Source organism: Sorex fumeus, unplaced genomic scaffold (genome assembly GCF_029834395.1).
Source record: "Sorex fumeus unplaced genomic scaffold, SorFum_2.1 ptg000054l, whole genome shotgun sequence".
Taxonomy (NCBI): domain Eukaryota; kingdom Metazoa; phylum Chordata; class Mammalia; order Eulipotyphla; family Soricidae; genus Sorex; species Sorex fumeus.
Window position 1 is genome coordinate 28,092,753 of NW_026606111.1, and position 25,895 is coordinate 28,118,647.

Genomic DNA, 25,895 nt, shown 5'->3' on the forward strand with positions numbered 1-25,895 from the left:
CCTTTACATAGGTCTCTAAAGCTAGAGCTAAGTCAAGCCAGGAGGAGAAAGAAGGGAAATGGGGAGACGTGGGGAAAGCACCAGTAATAAATACTGTCAATTTTCAACTTACCTAGAGCATGGTGTGGAAATCATGACTGTGGTTTGACCTCAATGTCATCATGTCACTGTAAAATTTTTAATTTTAAAGCCTTAGGTGGTGTTAAATATTTTAGCTTTTGCCCAAATTCGGCTATCGGAGATTATGACTGATTAAGAAAAGAGAAAAATCAATCTAATACTTGTATTTCACTGACAAAACAAAACACCTTTAAACTAAAAGGATGATTTATCAGGGCTGAAAATAAAACTCCTGCCTACTGGAGTCTGGTGAAGCTGAGTTATCACTATTTTCATCCTGTAATTTGTTTTATAGGGTACTAATTAACAGGGCAAAGTCTGTTGCCAGGAAAGTAAATCACATTTTGCTGTTTTCTTTCCTAACAAGACACAGACCTGGCCTTTAATTAAGGAGCAAGTTCCAAGGGCACTATCAGCTACTGAAATTGGGACACATTTGGCTGGGAAGAGCATGGTGAATCCTGTTGTACAGAGTTCAGAGGAAAATAGTGCAAGAAAGAGGAATGAAGGGCGGGGAGATTGCACAGGTAATCTCCAAAGGAGACTCCACTTCCAAGTAAATGACCCTTCCAAATGTCTGCTTTCTTCCCATTCTGCTCCTTCAAACAGAACTTCTCCACTGGCTCTACTATAGTGTACCCCAAACAACATCATAATTAATTAATTGATTAAGACATGGGGGACATACCTAGTACTGATCAGGGCTTACTCCTGGAGAGGCTCTGGGGACTATATGTGATGCCCAGGAACAAATCCGGGTGGGCTGTGTGCAAAAATGACTTAAATCTCCCTACACTGTCTGTCTCTGGCCCCCACAAACACCCATCACAGGAGTGCATTTTCCCTCTTAGTTCGTTCCTGTTTCTCGGACAGTATTATTTATTTTATTATGGGGGGAGGGCACTTGGAGATGATAAGGGACCGCACCTGGCACCGTGCTCAGGGAACCAGTTGGTTGCAGTTGATTTGAACCTTTGTCGCCGCCTCAACAGCATGTCAGGCAAGTGCCTGCACCTCTGTCCTATGTCTTGGGTCTTGGTGCTTTTTATTTTAAGGATCACAGCTCAATCATCAGACTTCCCTGACCACTAGCCCCCTTCTCCTGCCTATGTCTCCCCCAGCGACCCTCAGACCCGGCAACCCTGCCAGTGTTCCTGGAGCCCTCCTCCTCCATTTAACCCTCCCCAGCTGTCCCCGGAGGTCCCTATTCCCTTTTCCTTGTCTTCCCCCTACCCCGCTCTCGGGGTGTCCGGATTGGAGGCGGTCGCTCTAACTGGCTTCTCCAACCTCCCCGAACCCTCTGAGACGGCGTTTGGGGGAAGGGAGGAGGGATGCAGTTTGGAGGGGGTGGTGGAGGGTGGCCGCGACGGGCGGGCGACGCTCGGGCACCCGGCGAGCCACTTGCGGCGGGGAGCCTGACGTCAGCGCGCCCCGCCTGTCGGTGCGGCGCTTTTGCTGCCGCCGCGGTCCGTGCGGCTCACACTGTCGGCGGCGCCCGCACCGCGACAGGTGCCCCGCGCTCGCTCTCCGCGTCGGGCGCGCAGCGGCTCCGGGCCCGCGAGAAGCGCAGCCTGGCGCCCGCGCCGCGGAGCTCATGCTAGAGACACTCTGACGCCCTGACTCGCCAGGTGAGCAGCAGAGGGACTTGGGGTGGGGTTGGGGGGTGCTGGAAATTGCGAAGGGGTGAAGGATAGTTAAAGGGAGAAGTTCTCCAAGCCGGCACGGGAGGAAGGGAGCCCAGCTAGACCTCAAGCTCTCCCGTCTTACACACGTACACACACACACATACACATATTATCTTCTCTCTTCCCTCAAAACATCTCGCGGGAAGGGGAGGAGGGGGCTCTGTGGCCCCCTGGGTTTCCCAGGCTCCGGGAGCGCAGAAACTTCCTTTCAGCACCGCGGACAGCGACTCCGCCGCTGCTCAACCGAGCCCCGGGCTCTTCCCCCGGGCGTGCACCCGATGCTGCTGGGCGCACCACAGTGCAGACTTGGGGACGGGGTGGTCGGCTGTGCAAGCGAGCGCTAACAGTCCGTGAAGTGCACCTGCGTCAAAAAAAGAAAAACCACAACCAGCTCTCGGTGAGCGCACGCGCGTGCATTTCCCTCTCCGAGTAGCTCACTCAACAGGTTTTAATTATTATTGTATTTTTTTAATTGGGGGGGGGCTTCTCATTTAATCACTGACGGGGTCGCTCCGCTTTGGAGTAGCAGAGTGGGAGCCGGAGTGGGATAAGCTCTAAAAGCCGTGCCTGTGCGCGGGGACGAGTCCCTCACAGAGGACCCGCACGCGCCTGACCCTTCCTCTCCCCGCAGGGTGCAGCGTCTGGCCGCGATGAACGCGAGCGCCTCCCCGCTGAACGAGTCCCAGGTGGTGGCGGCGGCGGCCGAGGGGGCGGCGGCAGCGGCGGCGGCCACCGCGGCAGCGGCGCGGGACACCAGTGAATGGGGGTCCCCTGCGGCGGCAGCTCTGGGAAGCGGCAACGGGGCTAACGCTTCCCTGGAGCTGTCCTCGCAGCTGCCGGCCGGACCGCAGGGTCTGCTGCTGTCGGCGGTGAATCCCTGGGACGTGCTGCTGTGCGTGTCGGGGACGGTGATCGCAGGCGAAAATGCGCTGGTCGTGGCGCTCATCGCGTCCACCCCGGCGCTGCGCACGCCCATGTTCGTGCTGGTGGGCAGCCTGGCCACTGCCGACCTGCTGGCGGGCTGCGGGCTCATCCTGCACTTCGTATTCCAGTACGTGGTACCCTCCGAGACGATGAGTCTGCTCACGGTGGGCTTCCTCGTGGCCTCCTTCGCCGCCTCGGTGAGCAGCCTGCTAGCCATCACGGTGGACCGCTACCTGTCGCTGTACAACGCGCTCACCTACTACTCGCGCCGGACCCTGCTGGGCGTGCATCTCCTGCTCGGCGCCACCTGGACCGTGTCCCTAGGCCTGGGGCTGCTGCCGGTGCTTGGCTGGAACTGCCTGTCGGAGCGCGCCTCCTGCAGCGTGGTGAGCCCGCTGACGCGCAGCCACGTGGCTCTGCTCTCCGCCGTCTTCTTTGTGGTCTTTGGTATCATGCTACACCTGTATGTGCGCATCTGCCAGGTGGTCTGGCGCCACGCGCACCAGATCGCGCTGCAGCAGCACTGCCTGGCGCCGCCACACCTGGCCGCCACGCGCAAGGGGGTGGGCACGCTGGCCGTGGTGCTGGGCACTTTTGGCGCCAGCTGGCTGCCTTTCGCCATCTACTGCGTGGTGGGCAGTCGCGAGGACCCGGCAGTCTACACTTATGCCACCTTGTTGCCTGCCACCTACAACTCCATGATAAATCCTATCATATATGCCTTCCGCAACCAGGAGATCCAGCGGGCCCTGTGGCTCCTGTTCTGTGGCTGTTTCCAGTCCAAAGTGCCCTTTCGCTCTAGGTCCCCCAGTGAGGTATGAAGGTGTGCCCCTCTCTCCCCAAACCTCCCACGCTCCCCGCCCCTCCACCCCCAACAAGCCAGCCTTTGGTGAGCTTCTCGGTGCCTGCTGATGAACTCTGAGATCCCAACCATGTGATCGAGATGTTGGAAAGAAAGAATAAGCAGAAATGCAACAAACTCATGAGGACAATGAAGCTTGTTGGTACATTACATATACAGTGTATACATGTGTACATATATATACAAATATTTGTATCTTCTGAAGGTGTTCAGGATTTGAAAGTTCCTGTTTGTGAAACAAAAAAAAAAAGCAACAAAGATGTGGTTGTATTCTCAAATCATACATCACATTTGTCAAGTGAAGACATTCCAATATGGCTTAATTATAGCACTTTATTTTTAGCTGCTGAATTGCCAAAACAGTGTTGCCATTTTAAAGGGCAGGGGAGAGGGAATCAAATGTGTATTTTTGTTGTATGTGATAGACTATTTTGCTGCACATGCATCAGTAAATTTGACATATTTTGTACGCAAATAAACATATTACAAAAATGCAAATTTGTGGAACATGTGACTTATTATAGCTCTGAATTATATATTTAGTATATTAGTATGTTTACTTAAAATCTTGTTGTGTATCAATCATGTCAATCAAAAACCCACTTGTGAAAATCTTAGTGTAAAAAATTACGCATTTGCACATTTTTTTTGGTGTTCAGTCATACCCAAGCATGCTCAAGGATTACTTCTGTCTCTGAACTCAGGGATCACTCCTGGTAGGGGAGCCTCAGGGGCCATATATGGTGCTAGGGATCAAACCAATATCAGGTGAATGAAAGGCAAGTGCAAAATGTCATAAAATACCTAGTTCAGATATGAATGTAGGGGGAATGGGAATAATAGAATCATATAACAATATTTACATAATACGAAAGTGTTATTGGTATTATAGGAGCAAATTACCCTACACATTGGGTTATCATTTGGAAGGAAAGTCACAGAGAATGAGTGAGGACATTGCACATATGTCCTCCTGAATCCTGAAGCCACAGTTTTTAGTAGTGATTTGTCCAGTCTGGAAGGGATTTTAAATGAAACTGACTGAGTATATTGTTACAGGGTCTTGTGGAAAAGGCACAGCCTTATAAAAGTCATAAATTCTTCTGAGACAGGATTTCAAGATATATGGTGTTTGTGAGATAAAGGATGAATGCCAGCAGCCCCTCTTGACTTACTCTCACTTCAAAACATATAGCTTTTGTCTAAGAAAGAACAAAATCATGCAATTTGCCACAATAGGGATAGATAAATATTCTCTAGGATGTTGTGCTGAGTGAAGTCAGAAGGAAAAGGACAGACTTAGTGATACACAGCAAGGTAATAACAAAGGGCCAAAGGCAACCATATAATAGGGGAATTGATCCACACATCTGAGCTTGTTGGGGGAGGGTGTGCATTTGAAGGGGGGGCAGGCATTGGGTTTCTTGGGGGAATCTTGTAACTACTAGAGGGGGTGCTGTTGAAATTATGTGCATGGGAAATGATTACTAACAATATTGTAAATCACAGAACCTCAATCAATTTAAAACGTTGGTGTTTTTAGGAGCATTTAGATCAATAACTAAATATTCCCATTCCTCCAGTGAATGTGAGTCAGTTAAGTGGCTTCTGCCTTCTCTTCCTACAGGACCATATGAAGATAAAATAAGGTAACAATGTGGACCCAAACACTGCAAGTAAATATGCGCACAAGCACAAATAGTAGCTAGTAATATTTGGGGGAGGGGAATGTACAAAAGTAAAAAATTTTATATAGCACACATATTTATTTACTTAATTGAAACAATTTAATGTTATTAAAACACCATGATTTGCAAAGTTATTCATATTATCTATTTTAGACATATTATGGGCTGGAGCGATAGCACAGCGGTAGGGCGTTTGCCTTGCACACAGCCAACATGGCCGACCCAAGTTTGATTCCTCCGCCCCTCTCGGAGAGCCCAGCAAGCTACCGAGAGTATCTCGCCCACACGGCAAAGCCCAGCAAGCTACCCATGATGTATTCAATATGCCAAACACAGTAACAAAAAAAAAGTCTCACAATGGAAACGTTACTGGGCCCGCTCAAGAAAATCGATGAACAACGGGAGGACAGTGACAGTGACAGACATATTATGTTCCAGCACCAACAAGAAGATACTAACACCAGTATCTTCTTCCTTCCACCAGGATTCCCAGTCAGTTTCCCCCCCACACCCCCTCATTTACCATCCCTGGCCTGCCTCATTAACCAGCATGTCTTTAAATTTGATTGTTAAGGTTTCGATCTCTTGTTTTCAATATTGCTGACTGTGGCTTAGATATTGAGCCATCCCACTCTTTTATACCACTGATGTATTTGGATTCCCTTTCTTCCTCTCCCCACTGCTTCCCATTCAACACTTTTTTCCTCTCTTGATTTGTTTCCTTCTCTATCCTCCATTTACTCAGGGGTCAAGGATGATCTAGGTATACCCCCTTTCAAACATTTTTTACTATAGATACCACATATACGTAAGACCATTTTGTACTTGTCCTTCTAACTTACTTCATTTAGCATGATATCTTCCAGTTCCATCCATGTTGTAGCAAACTGCATGATTTCATCATTCCTTACAAGCTGCATAGTATTCCATTGTGTATTTATACCATAAATACAGTCCACTTTCTAACATTGGACACCCAGGTTGATGATACAGCACACAGATATTTATTTAGTATCTACTCTCTACTAACCACAATTCCAGGTTGTGAATATAGAAATTTAAAAAATAGATCAAAAGTTTCTGTGTTCATAATGTTACATTTGAGTGGAGGAGATTTACTATAAGCAAATATATATGTATATATATATTAAAAATAGTTGTTTTATTCCATTCAGTAGGCAAAGTCCAAAAATATATGGTTGGAAAATGGGTATCCAGGTAACTGATGGTGTGAGTCTGAGTCCAAAAAATATGAAAAATACAAAAACCGCAGGCTCAAGATCCGGTAAGAGTTAATGTATCAATTCTAGAACACAGGCCAGAAGTGATTGATGTTCAAGCTTAAGACATTCAAGCAGCTTTGTCCTGAATCCCTTTATTCTGATCTGATCTTCAGCTGCCTGAATGAAACTCATCTACATTAACGAGCACCAGCTTCTTGACTTAGTCCAGAGAGTTGAATATTAATCTCATTCAGCAGCACCCTCATGGACATACCTAGAATAATGTCTGACTAAATGTTGAGCACCTTGTGGTCCAGTCAGTTTGACATATAGAATTAAATACCACCCCAAGATAGCATGATACAAAGTAAAGAGACAAGTGTTTAAGCAGAGAGGCAAGCATTACTGGGATAATAATTAAAATGAGAGTTAAAAAATAATGGTTATAGAGTTTTACAGTGTGAGTGTTATTGGTGAGCTTGATGAGAGAAAATTCAGGAGAGTGGGCAAGGGATTGACGGAGGAGGAGGGAAAGCCTGACTGCAGAAGGTACACAAGAGAAAATGCATGAGGAATCCAGTCATTAAGGTCTCACAGCAGATCTGTGACCTCTTTAACACTGTGAACCACACTGTTTTGGACACACAGTTTTTTCCCCAAATATATGGTGGGTAAACAATATATAATTTCAGAATGGGGCAAAAAATTAGCATTACTATACATTTTGTAATTACTGAGAAAAGTTCCTTGCAAGTAAAGAAGAACGTTCAAACACTAGGATAATTAGACAGAGCATGGATCTAAGTTCAGTTGAATTGGCATTAATATTCATTATCAGTTCAAATCCTAATCAAAATGTTTATGAGAACAAGAAAATGTGCAGCAATCAGGCTGTTAATATCCTTGGCTTATGCAGTCAGCCAAGCTGCATAATATCAATAGACAACACTGACCAACCTGAAGATATGAGGCTATAAAATTTTGGGTAAATCTTGAAACATTTATGTGGAAGAATGCCATATATTTATTTGACCAATCAAATACTGAGACTTTCCTGATGCAAGACCCTATGCTATCCGTTAGCAGAATAAAGCCTTTGAGAAAGGATCAATTCATTCAAATATATAACCACCTATCCACTTAACTGTCTAACAGACATCCTAAGTTTGATGCATTTTAAACTAGACCACTAAAAACTGCTCTTTTGTCCTTCTTTATAGTATTTTTGTCCTTATATATACACACACATATAAATGATTATGCATTATTATAATTGTTCAGGCTGCAAAACTATTTACTCTTTTTATATCTTTCACATATTCAATCCATTGTGTCAGCAAAGTTTGTTTTTGCTTTCAAAAGATAAACAAAGTCCAGTGACTTCTCACCTTTTTCAAAACTATCATCTCTTTCCTGAATTACTCTAGTGACTTTCTCTTTGACATTCTGACTTCAGTCTATTTCTATCTAATAGTTCACTCCCACAAACAGTGGCTCCCTTGCATACCCTTTAAATCCAAGCATGGATGCACAAGCAAGGAAGTTTCTCTGAAAAGTACGAACTTGGAAAAGGGTTATTTAGACCCTGGAAATGGGTTAAGTATGAATTTCTTGAGCAAGAAATTCAGGATAATGGGCACATGATCTGTGGACTTGAAGTGAGGATATACAGCTCCCAAGCACCGCCAGGGGTCACTCCCGTGCACTGAGTCAGAAACAGCTTCTGAGTAACCTGTTGTTACCTGAAAAACAAACCAAATCAAATGAAAACAAAAACAAACAATAAACAAATGAGAATATAAACTCTTCAACCCAAGAGTAGTACAGATAGAGGTACTGAGAGAACGAATTTTTAAAGTATGAGACCCAAGGCCCTCAGGGTATTAGATTTCCACTGCTCCTAACAAATGGTCATAAACTTGGTAGCCCAAGTCAATGCACGTTCTCTTAAGATTATGGGGTTTGGGAACCAAGGAGCTAGGACAATGGGTTAAATGCCTTGCATGCATTTAACCTTAGATCGATGCTCGTCATCCCATATGCACTGCCAGGAATAATTCCTCAATAATTCCTAGGAGTAACCTCTGAACACTGTGGGGTGTGGCCAAAAAAGAAAAAAAACTTATGAAGTCAGAAGTCCCTTTTTATTTGTTTGTTTGTTTTGAAGTCACGTCCAGCTGTGCTCAGTCCTTACTTCTGGCTCTGAGTTCAGGGATCACTTCTGGCAGGGCTTGGGGGATTATATGGGGTTCTGGGGATCAAACCCAGGGATTGAACCTGGGCCAGCTGCATGCAAGGCAAGTGCCCAGGGCACTGTAGTATTATTCCAGTCCCTGGAGTTTAGAAATCTTAACTGGACTGAATTCAAGATGTCAGTATGCTGCACTATCTCCAGAGGCTAAGTAGTGAAGAATTTGTTTCCTGGGCTTTTAGAGTTGCATTCCTCAGCTTGTGTTACCTCCCTCCATCTTCAAACCCTGCAATGTATTATGTTGCTTAAATGGTTATATTGCTTCATTCTCCTATAGTTAAATATCTCTGCTTCCCTTGTACAAGAGTACTTGTAATTCCATTCGGGGCTGCCTAGATAATGCATGATAACCTTCCTGTTGCAAAGTTCTTCATTTAATCTCATCTGCAAAGTTCATTTTGCATATAAGGCAAGAGTACAGCAGTGCTAATAAAATGTATAGTAATAGAGTTATGCTCAGTGGTAAGAATCCCATAGGAAGAGCAGGAATTTCTATGGATGACGCCAATAAAGAACAAAACTGAACTGAACGGAGAAGAAAATAAATTAGCAAAACTCTGCTCCAAATCAACCAAACAACACAAACCACAAAAGCACGGTGCACTCAGAGAAATGCAGGCCATTCAGTGACTGGCGTATGTAAAAGTTAAAGTGTGCAGTGTAAGCATCGCTATGTGAACCTGGAAAGGTTGGCAGGAGTCAGATTGTAAAGAGCAGTGCTGGAAATGGATGGAATGCAGGTGGTAGAGACTGGAAATGAAGAGATCATCTGGGAGACTGGTTGCAGCAAAACAGCTGAAACGGATTTACAGGCTGAGCTAGGACAATCAGAAGATAGAAAAAAGAGAAAAAAGATCTTCATAAGTAGAGAGTTTGAGGAGGTTGAGAATCAGTTTAGGAATCAAGACAGATAAAGTGGAGGGAAATATGGGAAGAGAAGTAAGTTTTAGGAAGCGGGCAGTGAATCAAATTTTCTCTGTGTTGTATTCCAGCATCTGTGGAATATTCCATCTGAGGCAGCTGACTCTGTGGCCTTTGTGTCTACAAAGTTGGCTGAAAGGAAGCCGGAGACATTATTTTGGTAGTCACTGATTTTTCAAGGTAGAATTGAAGTCAAGGGAAGAATTAAAGAAGAGGCTAAGATAGTAATCTGTCTGCAATAACACACAGTATCACACTGTGTGCAGTGAAGGAAATCAAAGAAGAGAGCGAGGAGGAACATCAAAGGAAAGTCTTAGGAAAGCCACGAGGAAGAAAAATTTTAAGAATAAAGTGATGTCCAAAGCTTTCACTGAGGTCAATGAGGTATTATAAGGTAATAGATTCAGCAGCAAAGGGTTCAGTTAGCAGCACAGACCTAGGCAAGTACAGCTTCAGTGGAGACAGATACAGTGGACTGAGGAGGAAACGTATACTTTTCTTTATTTTTATTCCAGTAAATTGAATTGAATAAAAAAAAGATGGATGTGGTATACAGAAAGAATTATAAGGTCGCAAGGTAGTCTTTCCTTGGCTATTTTTTGGGGGTATTTTTAAAAAAAATAGCAAGGATTGAACACATTATGAAACTGAGGGTCAGATACCACATTATTGGAAAAGCTAAAGATAATAGGAAGGAAAATGTGCCCTCCTGAGTGAGGCTTCAGAGGGGGGAGTGGGGTCCAGGGCACAGTGTCAGGAAGAGGAGCCCAGGAAAGCGGAGACAGAGCCTGAGCTGACAGGATTAAGGGTGGGAATGATACAGCGGAGGGAGCTAAGTTTATATGTGGTGGGAGGAAGTTCACCAAGTTCTTATCTGACAATCTCAATTATTTTTGTGTGTGTGTGAAGGAGGAGTGTCAGTTAAGAAACTATTACAAGAATTATCAAGGACGTAAGTTAACAATATTGGGAACAAAGCCATGAACTTGAAATAGTATATTCAAAGTCAAAAGTCAGACAATAACAAGGATTACAAAAAATGTAGAGCAATTGCATTTTTCATATACTGATGGAGGTGGTATAAAATGGTAAAAATTGGAGGGATTTTGATGGTTTCTAAAAAAGTAAATATACCCCTATATTATAGCATTGCTATCCGAGTCCTAAATAATTAACTCAGAGAAATTAAGGTACATATACATATTTATAGATAGAGATATGTATACATAGACTTACACATGAATGTCCATACCAATTGTACTTGTAATCACCTAAAATTTGGACCAATTCAAAATTTTATCAACAGAATCAGAGCAAATAAAGAGCTTGCCTTGCATATAGCCACAGATTCAATCCCTCATACCTCATATGGTCCCCTAAACCTGCCAGGAATGATCCCTGAACTCTGAGCCAGGAGTAAGCTCTGAACACGGCTGGGTGTGGTCCAAAGAACAAAAAAATTTTTTTCCATCAACAGATCAATGTGTGAAGAAATTGCAGTATGAGTATGTCCATTTATTAGACTGCACTGTAGCACTCTCCTCCCTGTTGCTCATGGATTTGCTCGAGCGGGCACCAGTAATGTCTCCATTGTGAGACTTGTTACTGTTTTTGGAATATTGATTACACCACTGTTCGCTTATCAGGCTCTGCGATGTGAGCGGGTACTCTCAGTAGCTTGCCCGGCTCTCTAAGAGGGATGGAGGAATCGAACCTGGGTCAGCCATGTGCAAGGCAAATGCCCTACCTGCTGTGCAATCACTCTAGGCCTACTAGGAATTTAAAAGCAATGTATTATTGATAGATGTAACAACATGAATGAATCTCCAAATAATTATGCTGAGTGAAAGAAACCAGAAAAAAACTAAGACTTCATTTATATAAAACTCTTGAAAATGTATAATGACAGAAAGCAGACCAATGGTTGGGACTAGGAGGTAGGGATGGGAGAGAGAAACTCAGGTATTGCAAGAAGCACAAGGAAACTTTGGGGATGATGAATAATTTCACTATTTTAAATGCGTTTGTAATTTCTTAGGTATATACAGATACGTAGCATTGTAACACTCTCCTCCTGTTGTTCATTGGTTTGCTTGAGTGGGCACCAGTAATGTCTCCATTGTGAGACTTGTTGTTACTGTTTTTGGCATATTGAATATGCCACGGCAAGTTTGCCAGGCATGTAAACTCACCAAATCATAATCTATAAATATGTGCATTGCAGATAATAATATATAAATAAAATTATAATAATTTAAGGGACAGAAAAAATTACAGTAAAATAGCAGCTAATTACAAATAATGCTATGTGGAAATAAAAAGTAAGCCTCTTTAGCAAGCCTTATTAGTCAGAATTAGTTGACTCCTAAATCATAGTGATTTAATACATTTAATACATTCTTATTGCACAATGCTAACTGCACTGCCAAGACCTTTAGGAAAATAGGTAAAGGGTAAAGGTAAAGGCCCTCCCGTTGATCGTCGATTTGCTCGAGCGGGCCCAGTAACGTCTCCATTGGAGACTTTGTTGTTACTGTGTCTGGCATATCGAATACTCTCGGTAGCTTGCCGGGCTCTCCGAGAGGGGCGGAGGAATCGAACTCGGGTCGGCCATGTTGGCCGCTTGTAAGGCGAACGCCCTACCCGCTGTGCTATCGCTCCGGTCCCTTAGGAAAATAGTGAAAGATAAATCAAAATTAATAGTTGATTAATAGTTGTTGAAGAGAGGGAAGGAAGAGGAGAGAGAAAGGGGAAGTTGGATAGCACTGAGAGCTGTGGCTTTGGCATATACCTTAAGAAGCAACGCATCCTTAGAAGCAAAGTGACAGAAACTATGCTTTTTCCCTCGGGTAATCAGGCATAGAGAGCTTTTGTCCAAAGCTTGATTTGCAATGCCCAATTTAAGTCTTCAACACTCAAATCTAGCTCTCAGATCTTGCCACTAGTGGTTACAAGACAAAGCAATATTAAACTTCTAGACCTTGAGAGCAGAATGAGAAAGGGGAGAAAGAGAGGGGAAGGGGATGGCAGGGGAGAGAGATGTCCAGAGGTCGCCTTTTCTACCTGGTTTCCTTGGAGAAGACTCAAAGCAAGGTTGGTCCTTCCACTACTTGTGGTGGTCGTGAGGATATGTGCTCTGCTATTGCAAAATGGTGTAAAGAGAAAGTGGGAAGGGAGAGAGATAGGAGAGAGAGAGAGAGAGAGAGAGAGAGAGAGAGAGAGAGAGAGAGAGGAGAACAGTGTTTTCCAGGGTTCAGTCTTCTGACTTCCTAACTAGCTATAAAGATCTTCGCCCAACACTCATGGATACAATGGGGAATGACAACATTATCTCAAGGGTTATTGTCATGATTATGTAAGTTGTAAATTATATGTTTTGTTTGAATAGTGCCTGGTACATAGTGACATAGATAACTTTGCAAATTTCACTGTTATTTCTGCTACTGTTATTAAGGGGGCATTATGAATGCTGAAGTTCACATGAGCAAGGTTCTAAGGCTTGGGTACACTTTGCTTTTCAAGTTTACTTTAATTGTGCCATAAAGTAGTTTTTATGTTACCTGTTTCAAGTAATTTCAAAAAAAATGCCTTTTTAATATCTCATGCTACTATAAAATTGATATGAATACAATGCTTATTTATTATCACATTTTTTACATATTGTCTGTTTTTCTTTCTTTTTTTCTTGGAGGTGTGGGTTGAGGCCACAGCTGGCAGTGCTCAGAGCTTACTCCTTTCTCTGGGCCCAGAGAACACTGAACTGCAAATCCTTACAGTTCTCAGGGGACCATATTCTGTACTGGGGATCAAATTAGGATCACTCAAGGATAATACCTTCTCCCTATGCTATCTCCCTGGTCCGACTGTAACATTTTTTGATACACAGCTCAAATTTATCTCCAGAGCAACCATCGAAATCAGTTCTATGTGCATCCCCTTTCACCCCTGAATGATTGATACCGAGCTTTTTATTTTCTATTAAATACTGATCTTTAAAATTTGAACAACACTAACATTGATTGTTATATTTGTTACAGAATAACAAACAAACAAAAGAAAAGTAACCAGCACACACACACACACACACACACACACACATTCTTGCTGTCTCTAACATACACACGGAGCATGTAAGCAGTAGTTTGTGTTCAAGTCCTCTGATGCAAGTCAGTGCGCCCAGAGGTAGTTCATGGACGCAACAGTCAGGACACCGGATGGGCGGGGAGATGGGGAGGGACGGCCCATATCCTCCTCCTTGTGGCCTGGAGTTTTCAGTCACTGGTCTCACACCTGGGTTTTTCTTCTGGAACTTTGTGGCTGCCGGGGTTCATTTAGAGTAGGCGGAGAGAGAACGGCCTGCTCCGTCTGAGGTGCCCGGTGAAATCAGATTGGCACGGAGTCTGGACATGTCTCAGCCACGTGGCATCCTATACTATTCATAACAAGCAATACAAAAGAAATTATTTAGCATCTGCTTGTGAAGCAGGCTTTAGTGGTGGTGAGAAAATTCAAAATAATGGGGGAGGGACGTGTAATGGTGGTGGGATTGGTGTTGAAATATTGAAATGTAATCAATGACTGTGAACAACTTTATGAAAATAAAATTGAAAAATTTTAAAAAAGTCCTCTCATAACTGGATCACTATATAAAGAAACACAACTATAAAAGTAATTATTGGAATCAACTCCAGAGGTGTAGATAATCAGAGTCGGCAACACCATTCAAAGCATATTTAATATTGACATGCAAATGGAAAAACCAGGTTGGGTGGTCGAGGGGAAATGGAAAGTTACTGGGAGATTTCCCTGCGCATTAATCATCAGCCCATGTATACTGTTTGGGAGAAATGTGTCCTTGTATTCACAGTCTAAGTGAGCAAGTGGCGCTGCATCCTAGAAGCCTCCTGGTGTGTTAATAGTTAAGTTGTAATGTAACCAAATCCAAAAATGATGCCAGTGCCTGGTAATGGTTATTACTAGAATCATCAAATGAATCTTGTACATAAAAAAGTAATTACTCCCTTGGTGTTTTTATTACTATTATTAATGAAAGCATACAGTAAATAAGCAAGGGGCAGGATTGTTTCTTTTGATAGAAGCATGTTAAATTTGTTTTCTGCAAATATTTCACACCAAGGTGCTTATGAAAACAATGGCAGAAAGACGGGCAAACAGTCATGTCTTTCATAACATTTTGAGGAATCACATTTCTGCCCCTGGGAATGCACATCCACTTTATTGCCAAGACAGCCCACAGCTGATAACATTATCTTCTCTTGTGGAGGCATTTAATCAGCATGGGGCAGGTGTCACTGAATGGGCTGGTACCAAACAGAATTTTCCATCTCATGCAACAGCAAGTACGTAAAAACCAACCCGCAGGGGCTTTTCAGATTGCACCAAACTCCTGAGATGGTGTCTGTGTGGCACTCCCATCCTCTCCACTACAAGCCACCTCCTCTGTCCAGGGGGTTCTGGGTATGAAAGCAGAAGGTCCAGAACTGGAAAAGGGTTTAGAAGCCATCTTGTCCAGCCTCTCTGATTTCAGACAGTAATACTGGACCTCAGAGAGAGCAGGTCACTCACCCAAGGTTGCCCAGTTAGTAGACACAGAAGACAGATCTGAAACAGAGTGTGTCCAGCGCTCCTGGTTTTTCTTCCTTGTCACTTGAGGTGTTTGGCACTTTGCCAGCTGGCTGACTCAGGCATGCTCTCCTCTGCCCCTCTTGCTGTTCTCAGACAGTCCTTTCTTCCATCAAAGTAAAGCAGCTGGGTCACAATGTCAGGCCAACTCACCTTCCCTAGTACCTTGGCTGAGTGCTGAGCAATGTTAGGGTGGTGACCAGGTCTAACCATTGGCAGGGAAGGTATCGACGGGGCTGTTTGAAAACCTGGACACTCTAGTGAACAGTCCCAGCAACAGATTCCTGACCCTGCAGTGGTGGGAGTTTGACCTCCAGTCCTGTTATCATCTTCTCCAAGATCAAAGTTTCATTGCCTTTCTTCCTTTTGAAGCTCTGATAAAAGCCTGAAGACAGAATGATACTCTCCAGGCAGAAGAGTTTGGGGGCCCAGCCAGCTCCTATGGGGGGTGGGGGTGGGAGTAGGGGGAGACCATCTCTGCTGAGCCTTTGGTGAATTGGTATTCAGCTGAGTGATAGAGAGCTCCCTGGCAGAATGGGAAGAACTCCTTTTGATAGAATATTGATATCAGCACAGCACAGCACAGCACAGCACAGAGATGGCTCAGATAATCATATGACTAGTTAAAAAGCCCAAAGTAAAGAAAATTCTTTTCATTTTTAACCAACAGTGTCAAGTAACTCATTTCACTTGGATTTCTTGTTACACTAGTTAAAGTGAATTTCCAAATGCCTATAGTTTCAGGACTGCAGCCTCTGCCTCAAGTATCTCCCCAATACATCCTATAGTGCCCTCAAATGCTATAGCACAGGCACGGAGAATCATCCTCCCCACTGGGTGACTGAGGTCCTCAAAGTACAGGGCAACCAAGAGGCCATCTGGGAAACCTGAGAAACCCCTCTGTGGCGGCAGGTTCTCTTTCTCTCTGTGATTAAAACAGATACTCTTAGAACTATTTGAAATGTTTACGACACACAAGGACACACAGCAGCCAAGCCCCTTACATTTTCAGAGGCCTCTACTATAGTTAAAAGAAAGGGATTTTTTTCCATGTTGGGTGGTCCATATTTATATAAAAAATAATAATATAAAATACAATTTGGGGTTTAATCTGCTTATGCTAAAGGAGAACAAGGCAAGCTACCTATACCAAAATCGTGGTGATTTGAACTGTTCCTTTTATTAAAGAGCAGTCCTGGGGCCAGAGTGATAGTACAGTGGGTAGGGCAGTTGCCTTGCACGCGGCTAGCCCCGGTTGGATCCCCGGCATCTCATATGGTCCTACAAGCACCGCCAGGAGTAATTCCTGAGTGCAGAGCCAGGAGTAACCCCTGTGCATCGCTGCGTGTGACCCCCCCCCCAAAAAAAAGAGCAGTTCTTTTCCATCTGGACTCTAAGGTTAACTAACTTGACCTTAGACAGCAATGAGGTCCTGGGAGTCCCCAGTGTTTCACCCTCCCCTGCTTGGCATCCCCTGATCTGGCCATTCTTTTGTGTGGCCATTGACTCCCACCTTCTTCTCATGACCCGTTGGTGTCCACAGTCCAGGAGTTAGGCAACTGGATCCACACTGTACCTACCAAATTCTTTTTCCCAAGAGCTGACTTTAGCCTCAAGATGGAAAATAGATGGCATCCACTTCAGGGACAATGCCAAAAAAGAAAGGCTGAGTGTTTTCTGCTGCCTCTGTACCCAGATCCCTGGCTAATCCTCTCCTTCTTCTGTCATCTTGTCCCTTATGTGAGCTCTCTAGTATCTCTCCCAAGCATGCGGTGTTTATGCTTGTGGCAGACTAACTTGTCTGTGTTGCTTACCATTAAAGAGTCATGAAACATCTTCAGATGCTTGTTTATATGTATTTTAAGGATTAAAGCAATTGGATTTCATATATATGGTATGTCATTGAGTTTATAAAGAAAGGTGCGGCCTTGCCCCTCCACTGGAGTGGTCTCTATAGTTAAAAAATTAAGGAGCCAAACTGTAGGCAATAGATAGTATTGGATTAAAGCAAAACAGCCATGTTTTCAGAGAGTAAAAGTCTATAAGAAAACATACTAAAGGCCAGAGACCTAGTATAGAGGGTAAGATGCTTTCTTTGCATACAGTCAACTCCTCTTCAATCCGGGATTAACCCTTGAGTCCTGCTGGTTATGACCAAAAAGCTACTCCCCTGCCCGCCCTCACCCTCAAATGAATGAAAAACTGAATACACTAAATATCAAACGGTTATTTTAAGATAGAGTATTTATGTTCTTTTTATTTTCTCTATAATCTAAATTTGTGATGATATGTCATGTCATTTTAATTACAGAAATTATCCTTTCCTAGAAAAGGTACTGAGAATTGAGGAATATGGCGTCTAACATTAAAAATAATATGGCAATTTAACCTTCTTACAAAAGTTGCACATGTACAACTTGACTTCTTGTTCCAAATTTCTAGTTCAATTTCCTGCCTGGCTTCTCTATACACAGTAGCGAGGTCAACTCTTAATCAACTCTTAATCATCATAGCGAGAGCTGGGATGATGGCGTGGGCTCGTAGCAATCATCTCTCCGTAAGAAAAACCACTTGGTAACACATTTTAGGACTAAGGATGAATCACTCAAAAATACACTGCTGGTGGAGTTTCACAGAAAGTCATACCAGAAAATAGGGAAAATCATAGTACATAGAAAATAGGGCCCCAGGAAGTGAAAAGCTAGCTGTTATCTAGTGAGGCTTTTATAGACTTAAGAAAATTTTCTTCTCCTCGATTAATCCATTCTAAATTAAGAATAAATTCAGGATTTGAAAAAAGGGAAGAAAACTCGGACTTACTATTCTCTTTAGGAAGATCAGAATGAGGGAGAAAAAAATCTGAGCGGAGTACATGATTCTTGTATGCAGCAAATGTTTACTCCTAAGTAGGAGATCTTTGGAGGCTCTTTTTTTTCTTTTTATTTATTTTTATTTTTAATTTTTTAAAAATTTTATTTTATTTTTATGAAGTAGTTCACAATATTTGATTACATTCAATATTCGAACACTAATTCCACCACCATTACACCTTCCCACCACCATATCTCTGGAATTTCCATCCTGAATTCCAACCTCTGCCTCGAAATAATTTATTTTGTATTGTTTGTTAGGAAAAACTGCTCAAAATTTTCCCAAAATGCTTCCTTAGAGGAAAGCGTGTGAAGATTGCTGTATTTCACCCAGGGGCTGTTATTATTATTATTTTTTTTTATGTAGGAGTACTGCTATTTATTCAGCCACTGATTAGCTGATTGAATTGGGCATGAACTCCACCTTACTTTTTTTTTCATTTTTTATAATTTTATTTATTGAATCACCATGAGAGCAGTTACAAAGATTTTGGGTTTAAGTCTAGATCATACAATGAAACACCCATATCTTCACCAGTGCCCATTCTCCACCACCAAAAACCCCAGTATACCCTTATCCCAAACCCTCCCCCTACCTGTGGGGCAGATGATTTCCACATTACTCTCTCTCTCTACTTTGATCACATTCAATATTTTGACACCAGACCCACCATTATTATTTGGGATATTACCCCAACACTCAGATCTGCTGAAAAGGCAACAGTAGACAATTTGTTTTCTATTGCTGGTTATGAATAACATATGATATCGCATGGTTGCAGTAGTGGTCATGCAATTTTGAAATTCAAAAATTTTTACAATTAAATCTTGAGGGATTTTTGCCAAAAGCAGCTGGGTTCCACGATTTGTTTCTGAATCTCATGGCCATTAAACGGCTTGATCAGAAGCCAGAGAGGCCATTCGTGGGCAGCAACTCAGAATCTCGTTGGGATGGGCAGGGGCCATTATTTTTTATGTGGACACGTTTTCTCTTGCTACTCTAACAAAGGCAACACAATCCTAGTGCTTTTAAAACAGCTCAAATGGCTTCTCCTGCAGTTTTGGAAGTTGAGGTGCTGGTTTCCTCCTGAGGTCCAGGGGAGAATCCAGTCCGTGCCTTTCTGGTCTAAGGCTTGGCAGTTGTCACTCCTCAGCTCATGGCTCTCCAGCACAAACCCTTTCTCCTGGCCTGGTCTTGTCGGTCTGACTCCAACCTTCTGCTCCCTGTTCCAAGAGCTCTTGTGATTATGTGGGGGCCATGCAGACCATCTAGTCTCCTTCCACCTCAAAAGCCTTCAATTCCCTGTACATGCAAAGTCCTTCTTGCCTGTCCAGACACAAATTCTAAACCATTTTTCCCACTCTGGCCCCTTTCCAACCTACTTTTCTTCCTTTACTAACCCCATAATCCTACTGGTTGGTTCCCTAGTCTTATGTCATAGTCCCCCTTTCATGTGCTTTCACCTGCTGCCTCCTTGAAATAGTCCAGGGTGACCCACTTGGAATCCATCAGTTGAGAAACACAGATTTAAGGTAACACAAATATCAGGGATCAGGACATGAGTGATGCTGGAGAGGACTTTAGGCATGATCTAAGCCCCCACAGTGTTTCTACCAACAAATGTATGTGGTTAAGATTAGCAAAACTTTAAAAACTAACAAGAGAAAATACTTTCTAGTTCATAAAATTATTTGCCAACTGTTATGTGTAGTCATTATGCTACAGATCATCCATTTTTCTGAGAGATGAAAATTTAAAATAAAATTAGGACTGGAGAGATAGTACAGGGCTAAGGCATTCTCCTTATACACGGCTGACCTGGGTTTGATCCGAGGCATTACACATAGTCCCCTAAACCCTGCCAGGAGTGAGCACTGAGCACAGAACCAGTAATAAGCCCTGAGTACTGCTGGATATGATCCCAGAACAAAACAACTATGAACACACACAAACAAGCCATGAACAAAAGCCAGCTTTGGTTTCATACCTGTAAAGAACAAAACTTTCACTTAAAATAATGCACTCTCTTTTTAAAAATTAAATGATTATTCAATTTGGGTTTCTTAATTTTGTTTAGTAAGGAATCTTCTTTATTCCAAGGTCACGATCTCTCCATCCTCCGTCTGTACTGTCCCACGTGTGGCCTGGAGGAAGACTTCGAACCAGCATCCTTTCTGTTCATCTACTAAAGAGAAATGGTCAAGTGGCACATGCAAGAATATTTCTGGGATTTGAATCCTAAAGCCTCTACCCTTTTCTACTAGTGACCAAGTTAAGAACAAAGATGAACAAGATAGACTCCTGAGCCTTCTAAACAGAAGACCTCAACCCCCTCTACTCCCAGGCTTCCTGCCTGCCTTTCACAGGCTAACCCTGAGTGCTCACAGGGAGCCACACTGCTCTCTCAGCGGATGGGTATCTAGTCCTGTGATCTTGGATTTTTTCGAAGCAGCAGGTGAAAAATGACAGAAACTCTATACAGAAGGTGAGGCATGTGTTTCAGAGTGGTTCTTTAGGTGGGCACCATGACCCCAAAGACAGAAAGGGATCTCAAGATCAGGATCCCAAGGAGCTTCTGGAGACTTGGGTCCAGCGGATAAATGACAACCCAGGGTTCCTCTGAACCCTCAGACCATCTTCATAAACTGATCTCTGAATCACCTGGAAAAAGTCACAGGCTGTTTATTGGGTCAGCTTTCCTCAGAAGCAGGGAAGATTATGGGTGATTTTAGGGGAAAAGCTCATTAAAATTAAGATTTCTCTCCTGCCCCAGTCCCAAATTTATTTGAAAGCTTCAACAAACCCAGAAAATTAGGCTCCCCTAAATGATTACTCTCTAGTGTCCAGATAGCAATAAAATTTTTTAAATCAACTTTTTGTTTAATTTGCATTCTACTCCCTCAGAATTTTTGATAATGTTTCCACCTGGAGTGACTAAAACTTTGTTTATAATCTACAAATATAGCTTGTCAAGCAAATTAGGAACATAAAGAAAACTTCAGAGAGATATGTTTAGTCTATTTACCCCAAAATTGAAATAATCTCCTTTGACGTGTTTCTGAGCACATAGAAATGGCTCAAAGGTGTGTTTTCTGTTGATTGCTATTAAAAGGGGAATATTTGAGCAGGAGCAGTAGTACAGCATAGAGGGCATTTGTCTTGCAGGCGACAACCTGGGTTCAATCCCTGCCATCCCATATGGTCCCCCAAGCACTGCCAGGAGTAATTTCTGAGTGCAGAGCCAGTAGTAATCCCTGATCATTGCTGGGTGTGTCCCAAAAAGATTTTAAAAAGGAGGGGATATTTTGAGATCAGTTTTGTATGATTTACCTTCACATTATTCACATGATACAATGTTTAAAATTATGTCTAGAATTTCATTTCTCTGTTTTAGGGGTGGGACATATCAAACAGTGTTGGTATCTAATCCAAGCTCTGTAGTGCTTGCTCCCAGTGGTGCTTGGAGACCATGCGATGCATCTTTCTCAGCCTGTTGCACTCTTTCTCCGGCCCTACAAATTATCTTTATTTAAATATATTTAAAATTCAGACTGATGATCTCAGTTTGTCCAAGTGAATGAGAATTTTTCCACATTTCTTCTGTGTGTTATATATTACAATTAAATCTTTGTGAGCAAATAGTTTGAAAGTACAATAAAAGGGATTTTAAAAAAATATAGTCACTGCTTGTGATGATCTTATATCAATTGCATTTAAAAGACTTTGTTACTTTGAAAGTATCAAACACCATTTTACATGCACTCCAGTAGTACATATCACCTATCAGCAACACTTACCAAAACTTCATAAATGTATGCCAATAGTCCTGATGTTTCTCCTGTATTCTTATTTTAAAACAGTGGGAAAAAATTCTCCTATCCTGTAAATCACAACCAGCAGGTAAGAAGCATAAATTGCAGATATGGGAAAAGTTGCGTGCATCTCATGAAATAATGTAAGACCTGGAGATGCTCAAGTAGACACAGACTGAAACCTGAAAAATACATCCAGAAGGGTAGGGTTAAAATTGAACATTTCCTAATTCAAAGCTGATTTAAGATATTGCCAATTTCTGTCTAGAAGAGCTTATAAGCAGTGATGTACTGGGCTACACAGTTCAGGAAAAATAAAATGAAACAGCCAATTTGTTTTCTTTCAGCAGTGGGATTTGGGTAATCGAATGTAGCTAAACAGTCAATAGTGATTTTTAACTCTAAATTATTATTGGTTCTAAAAAAATCTGTAAGCAATATTATATCTGAAATTCTCCTTGTATTCACCCAGGAGTGGAGGTGGATTGTTATGACTAAAAATGGGAAGGGTCATGACTTTATATCACTGAAGCAAGGAGGTAAGTGCATAGGGACTTGCCATACTCTTATCTATTTATGTTACATTGGATATTTTCCACGAAAAATTTTTAATTATGTTAAAGGCTGTAGGAAGAAAACAAGACTTAAGACTTGCTTAGTATCCGGAAAGAAAATCTCAAACTACATTATGGTCAATTAGCCTCTTTTTCTAATGGCATTTCACTGTCTATCTACACTGTAGATACCTGCAAATGGTTCAGACAGTTCAATCTGGAACTGAATGGTCTGATCTGGCAACCACAGAATGCTGGTGACTTTTGGTCCTACAGCTCCCAGCCTATGCCAGGTCAACCTAAGCTTGAGTTGATTAAGGCCAAAGAATTCCTGGGTGACCGCTCTTTGGTTGCTGTATAGTAATGATTTTGTGATTTTCCAAATTACCCAGTCCCTCCTCAGATGAACATGAGCATGATTCAATAACCTGCTTCTCACTGAAAATTGGTGTATATGTACATGCACACCTACACTTGCACATTTAAAAATGTATCATTATACCCCTCCCTTGTTCCCAAAGGGACTTAAGGTAGTGGTGTACATGTGAAATAAAACTTAAATTAGTTTTGTCATTTAAAATGTCTCTCCCTAAAATAAAGCTCCATGAATATTTATCTCATATTTGCATAAAAAAGGCAAACACTTTGTCATGAGACTCTATTGTTCCGTTTGCTCACATCACTCAAGCTCTTGATGAGAAACTTTCCCATTTATATACAGAACATTAGATTTCCTTGTGATTGAAGTGTGATGAAGATCTGAAAAGTTGCCCTGCTAAGAATGGTGCTTTTCCTTTTCCTCAGTGACATCCACTTTAAATTCTTATTTCATGCTTCTCCAGATTGCTTCTGGTTATGGAAATGGGGGTCCACACCTCAAAAAGTGCTAATGCCTCTTGCATAAAGATGCTTTCTGTTGAAACTTAGACTGAATTGTGCTTTATCATCTTGTCACCCATCATCAATAAAAGTCTCAAAATCAGGAGGGACTGGAGAGACAGCACATGCTTTGCATGAAAGAGCGCCAGGTTTATTGTTCCCCAGCATGGCATATTGTCCCAAGCACCACTGGAAGTGTCCTCCAAGCACGAAGCTGGGAATAGCCCCTGATTGCCAGGTGCTTCCCTAAAACAAAGGTCTCTGTATCAGCGACCTCAGGGATTTATAGATCACTTGGGCATGGCTCATGCTGCCTTACAAGCATGAAATCATAAGTTTGATCCCTGGTGCCACATCCCCCTCCACCCCTGCAAATATAGAGTGAATCCCAGACAGCTCTCTCTGCTCTCTGGACCCCAGCAGCATAGCAGAGCATGTGATCTCCAGCACAGAAACAGGTGTGTGCGAGCACCACAACTAAAAAATGGTGAGCACTGCAGCTGGGAGTGTGAGAACACCAAAACTAAATGAACATGTTTCCCCACTCCAGCCCCCTCAATTCAGCCTACCATCATCATCACCACAAAGACATGGGAAGAAGGGAAAGTCACAGAACGAAAAAGTAGGGAACAATTTCTTTGGGGAAGTAGAGCTAATGGAGTGAAATCTCCAAAGATGACTTTGAGCATTCAAAGGCTTAAAGCTGGGTGGAAAATTCCCTGCTCAAAAAGCCTAAGCAGGGCTATTACCCCACTTATAATCAGAGTAGATTGGATCCCACTTGGCTGAAACTCTCCTGATAGTTTGCAGGCAATTGGAGCTTGACCTGACTAAGAGAGCATGCTCCAGACACATCCCCTCCGGCCAGAGGCACCCAGGAATGGGGAGTTTAGGGGGACCATTTTTTAACCAAGGGAATACGGAGCAGAGAATTTCAATCACAGTTCTCTTCAGGGCTTGGCACTGACTATATGTTGAAAATTTAAGGATGCCTAAATCCTAGTCCCCACTTTCACTGTGTCCCTGAGACATTTGGGGCACAGTATAGGACACAGTATAAGCACAAATAGGACATTTGTCCTATTTCTAAGGTCAATTATCATTGCAGAAGCTCAGAGACATTTAATCAATTAACCAATGGGAAGAGTGAACGGTTCATAAATCTTTAGGGGAACAAAGATCCCCCAAGAGCCCTTTGGAACATCCTAGGACATTGGCTTTAAGCCAGCAGAACCAGAAGTAATTTTCCACATTTTTTGTAAAGAATTGACCATTAATCTGGCTCCCAAGACCATCCTTACAGACCTTTCTGGATTGTTCCCTTAATGGATCAGACATTAACCAGGTGCTTCCAATTCTCATCTAGGCTTAGAGACACCTTAAAACTTCAAATGCTCAAGTCTAGACCCAGATCAATACTTTTGGGGAGAGACACCCAGCAGTGCTCAGGGTTGCCAGGAATAAAACCCTGGGTTCCTGCATGCAAAGTAAGTACTTCAGCTCTTGGAGCCTTTTCCTTACCTCCCAATCTATTAAACTAACTCCTGTAGAGGTGGAACTCAGGTATTAGTATTTTCTTTGGAGGCATAATCAGGAAGAGGTTTGGGGTGGTGGTGCTCAGTGGTGCTCAGGGCTTACCCCAGCTCTGTCCTCAAGGGATCACTACTGGCAGTGCTCAAGGAATCATACATGGTGCCAGGGATTGAACAGGAGTCAGACTTTGTGCAAGGAAAGTATCTTAAACACTGATCTATCTTTCTGACAACCATTAGCAATTTTCAAAACTCCCCCAAGATGTTTTCCATATGCACACCAGATAAAAAAACTATACTTCAGATATATAATCACATGTAATATTTAAAGCAATCTCACAAGGTGGATGTTTTCCATGTCTATCCTCTCAAGGAAGAAATGGGCCCCAGGACAGGATTTATTTACTGATGGCCCCTTAAGCTAAGTTGATCTGAGTCCCAGAATAAGGTGGAACTCAGAACTTTCATTAATTATCTAAGGAAAGAAACTCTTCAACTGCTTCTCTTTATGTACCAGAATTCGATGCCATGTGAAGAGCTGAGTTCTTACCAGCATCAGAGGTGAAGGCAGGATGCCAGCTAAGAGAGGCTGGGAAGGCAATTTTTCATCAAGCAGAGGAGTTCAGGCACTCTCATCTTTGGGTTATGATAACACACTCATGCTGTGACTGACAGTTGGCTAATGGTATGTCCAGGAATCTGGTTAGGGTCTGATGGGCGGATGCTGTTTCCCTAGAAGAGAAAATTGCCCTGAACAGTGAAGAGGATGTCCATGGAAGAAGGAACTCTTTTCTCTCTAGAAGCTATTCTCAGAGGTACAAGTTCTTCAAGAATGGTCTATACAGTCGTGGAAAACTGAGCAAGGCAGGCCAGGTCCAGGCAGCAAGCATCACTGTGCTTTGTAGGATCTGACCTGGCCACACTAGTTCT

The 25,895-nt window shown here is 42.8% G+C and overlaps 1 protein-coding gene across 1 annotated transcript; it reads left to right on the forward strand.

Annotated features, from left to right (window-relative positions):
• The first annotated feature begins 1,589 nt into the window (after window positions 1-1,589).
• Window positions 1,590-4,089, forward strand: GPR6 (G protein-coupled receptor 6). Its single transcript, XM_056125207.1, has 2 exons — window positions 1,590-1,748; window positions 2,437-4,089. The coding sequence occupies exon 2, from the start codon at window positions 2,456-2,458 to the stop codon at window positions 3,548-3,550; it is 1,095 nt and encodes a 364-aa protein (XP_055981182.1). The 5' UTR covers window positions 1,590-1,748; window positions 2,437-2,455; the 3' UTR covers window positions 3,551-4,089.
• Window positions 4,090-25,895: the final 21,806 nt, after the last annotated feature.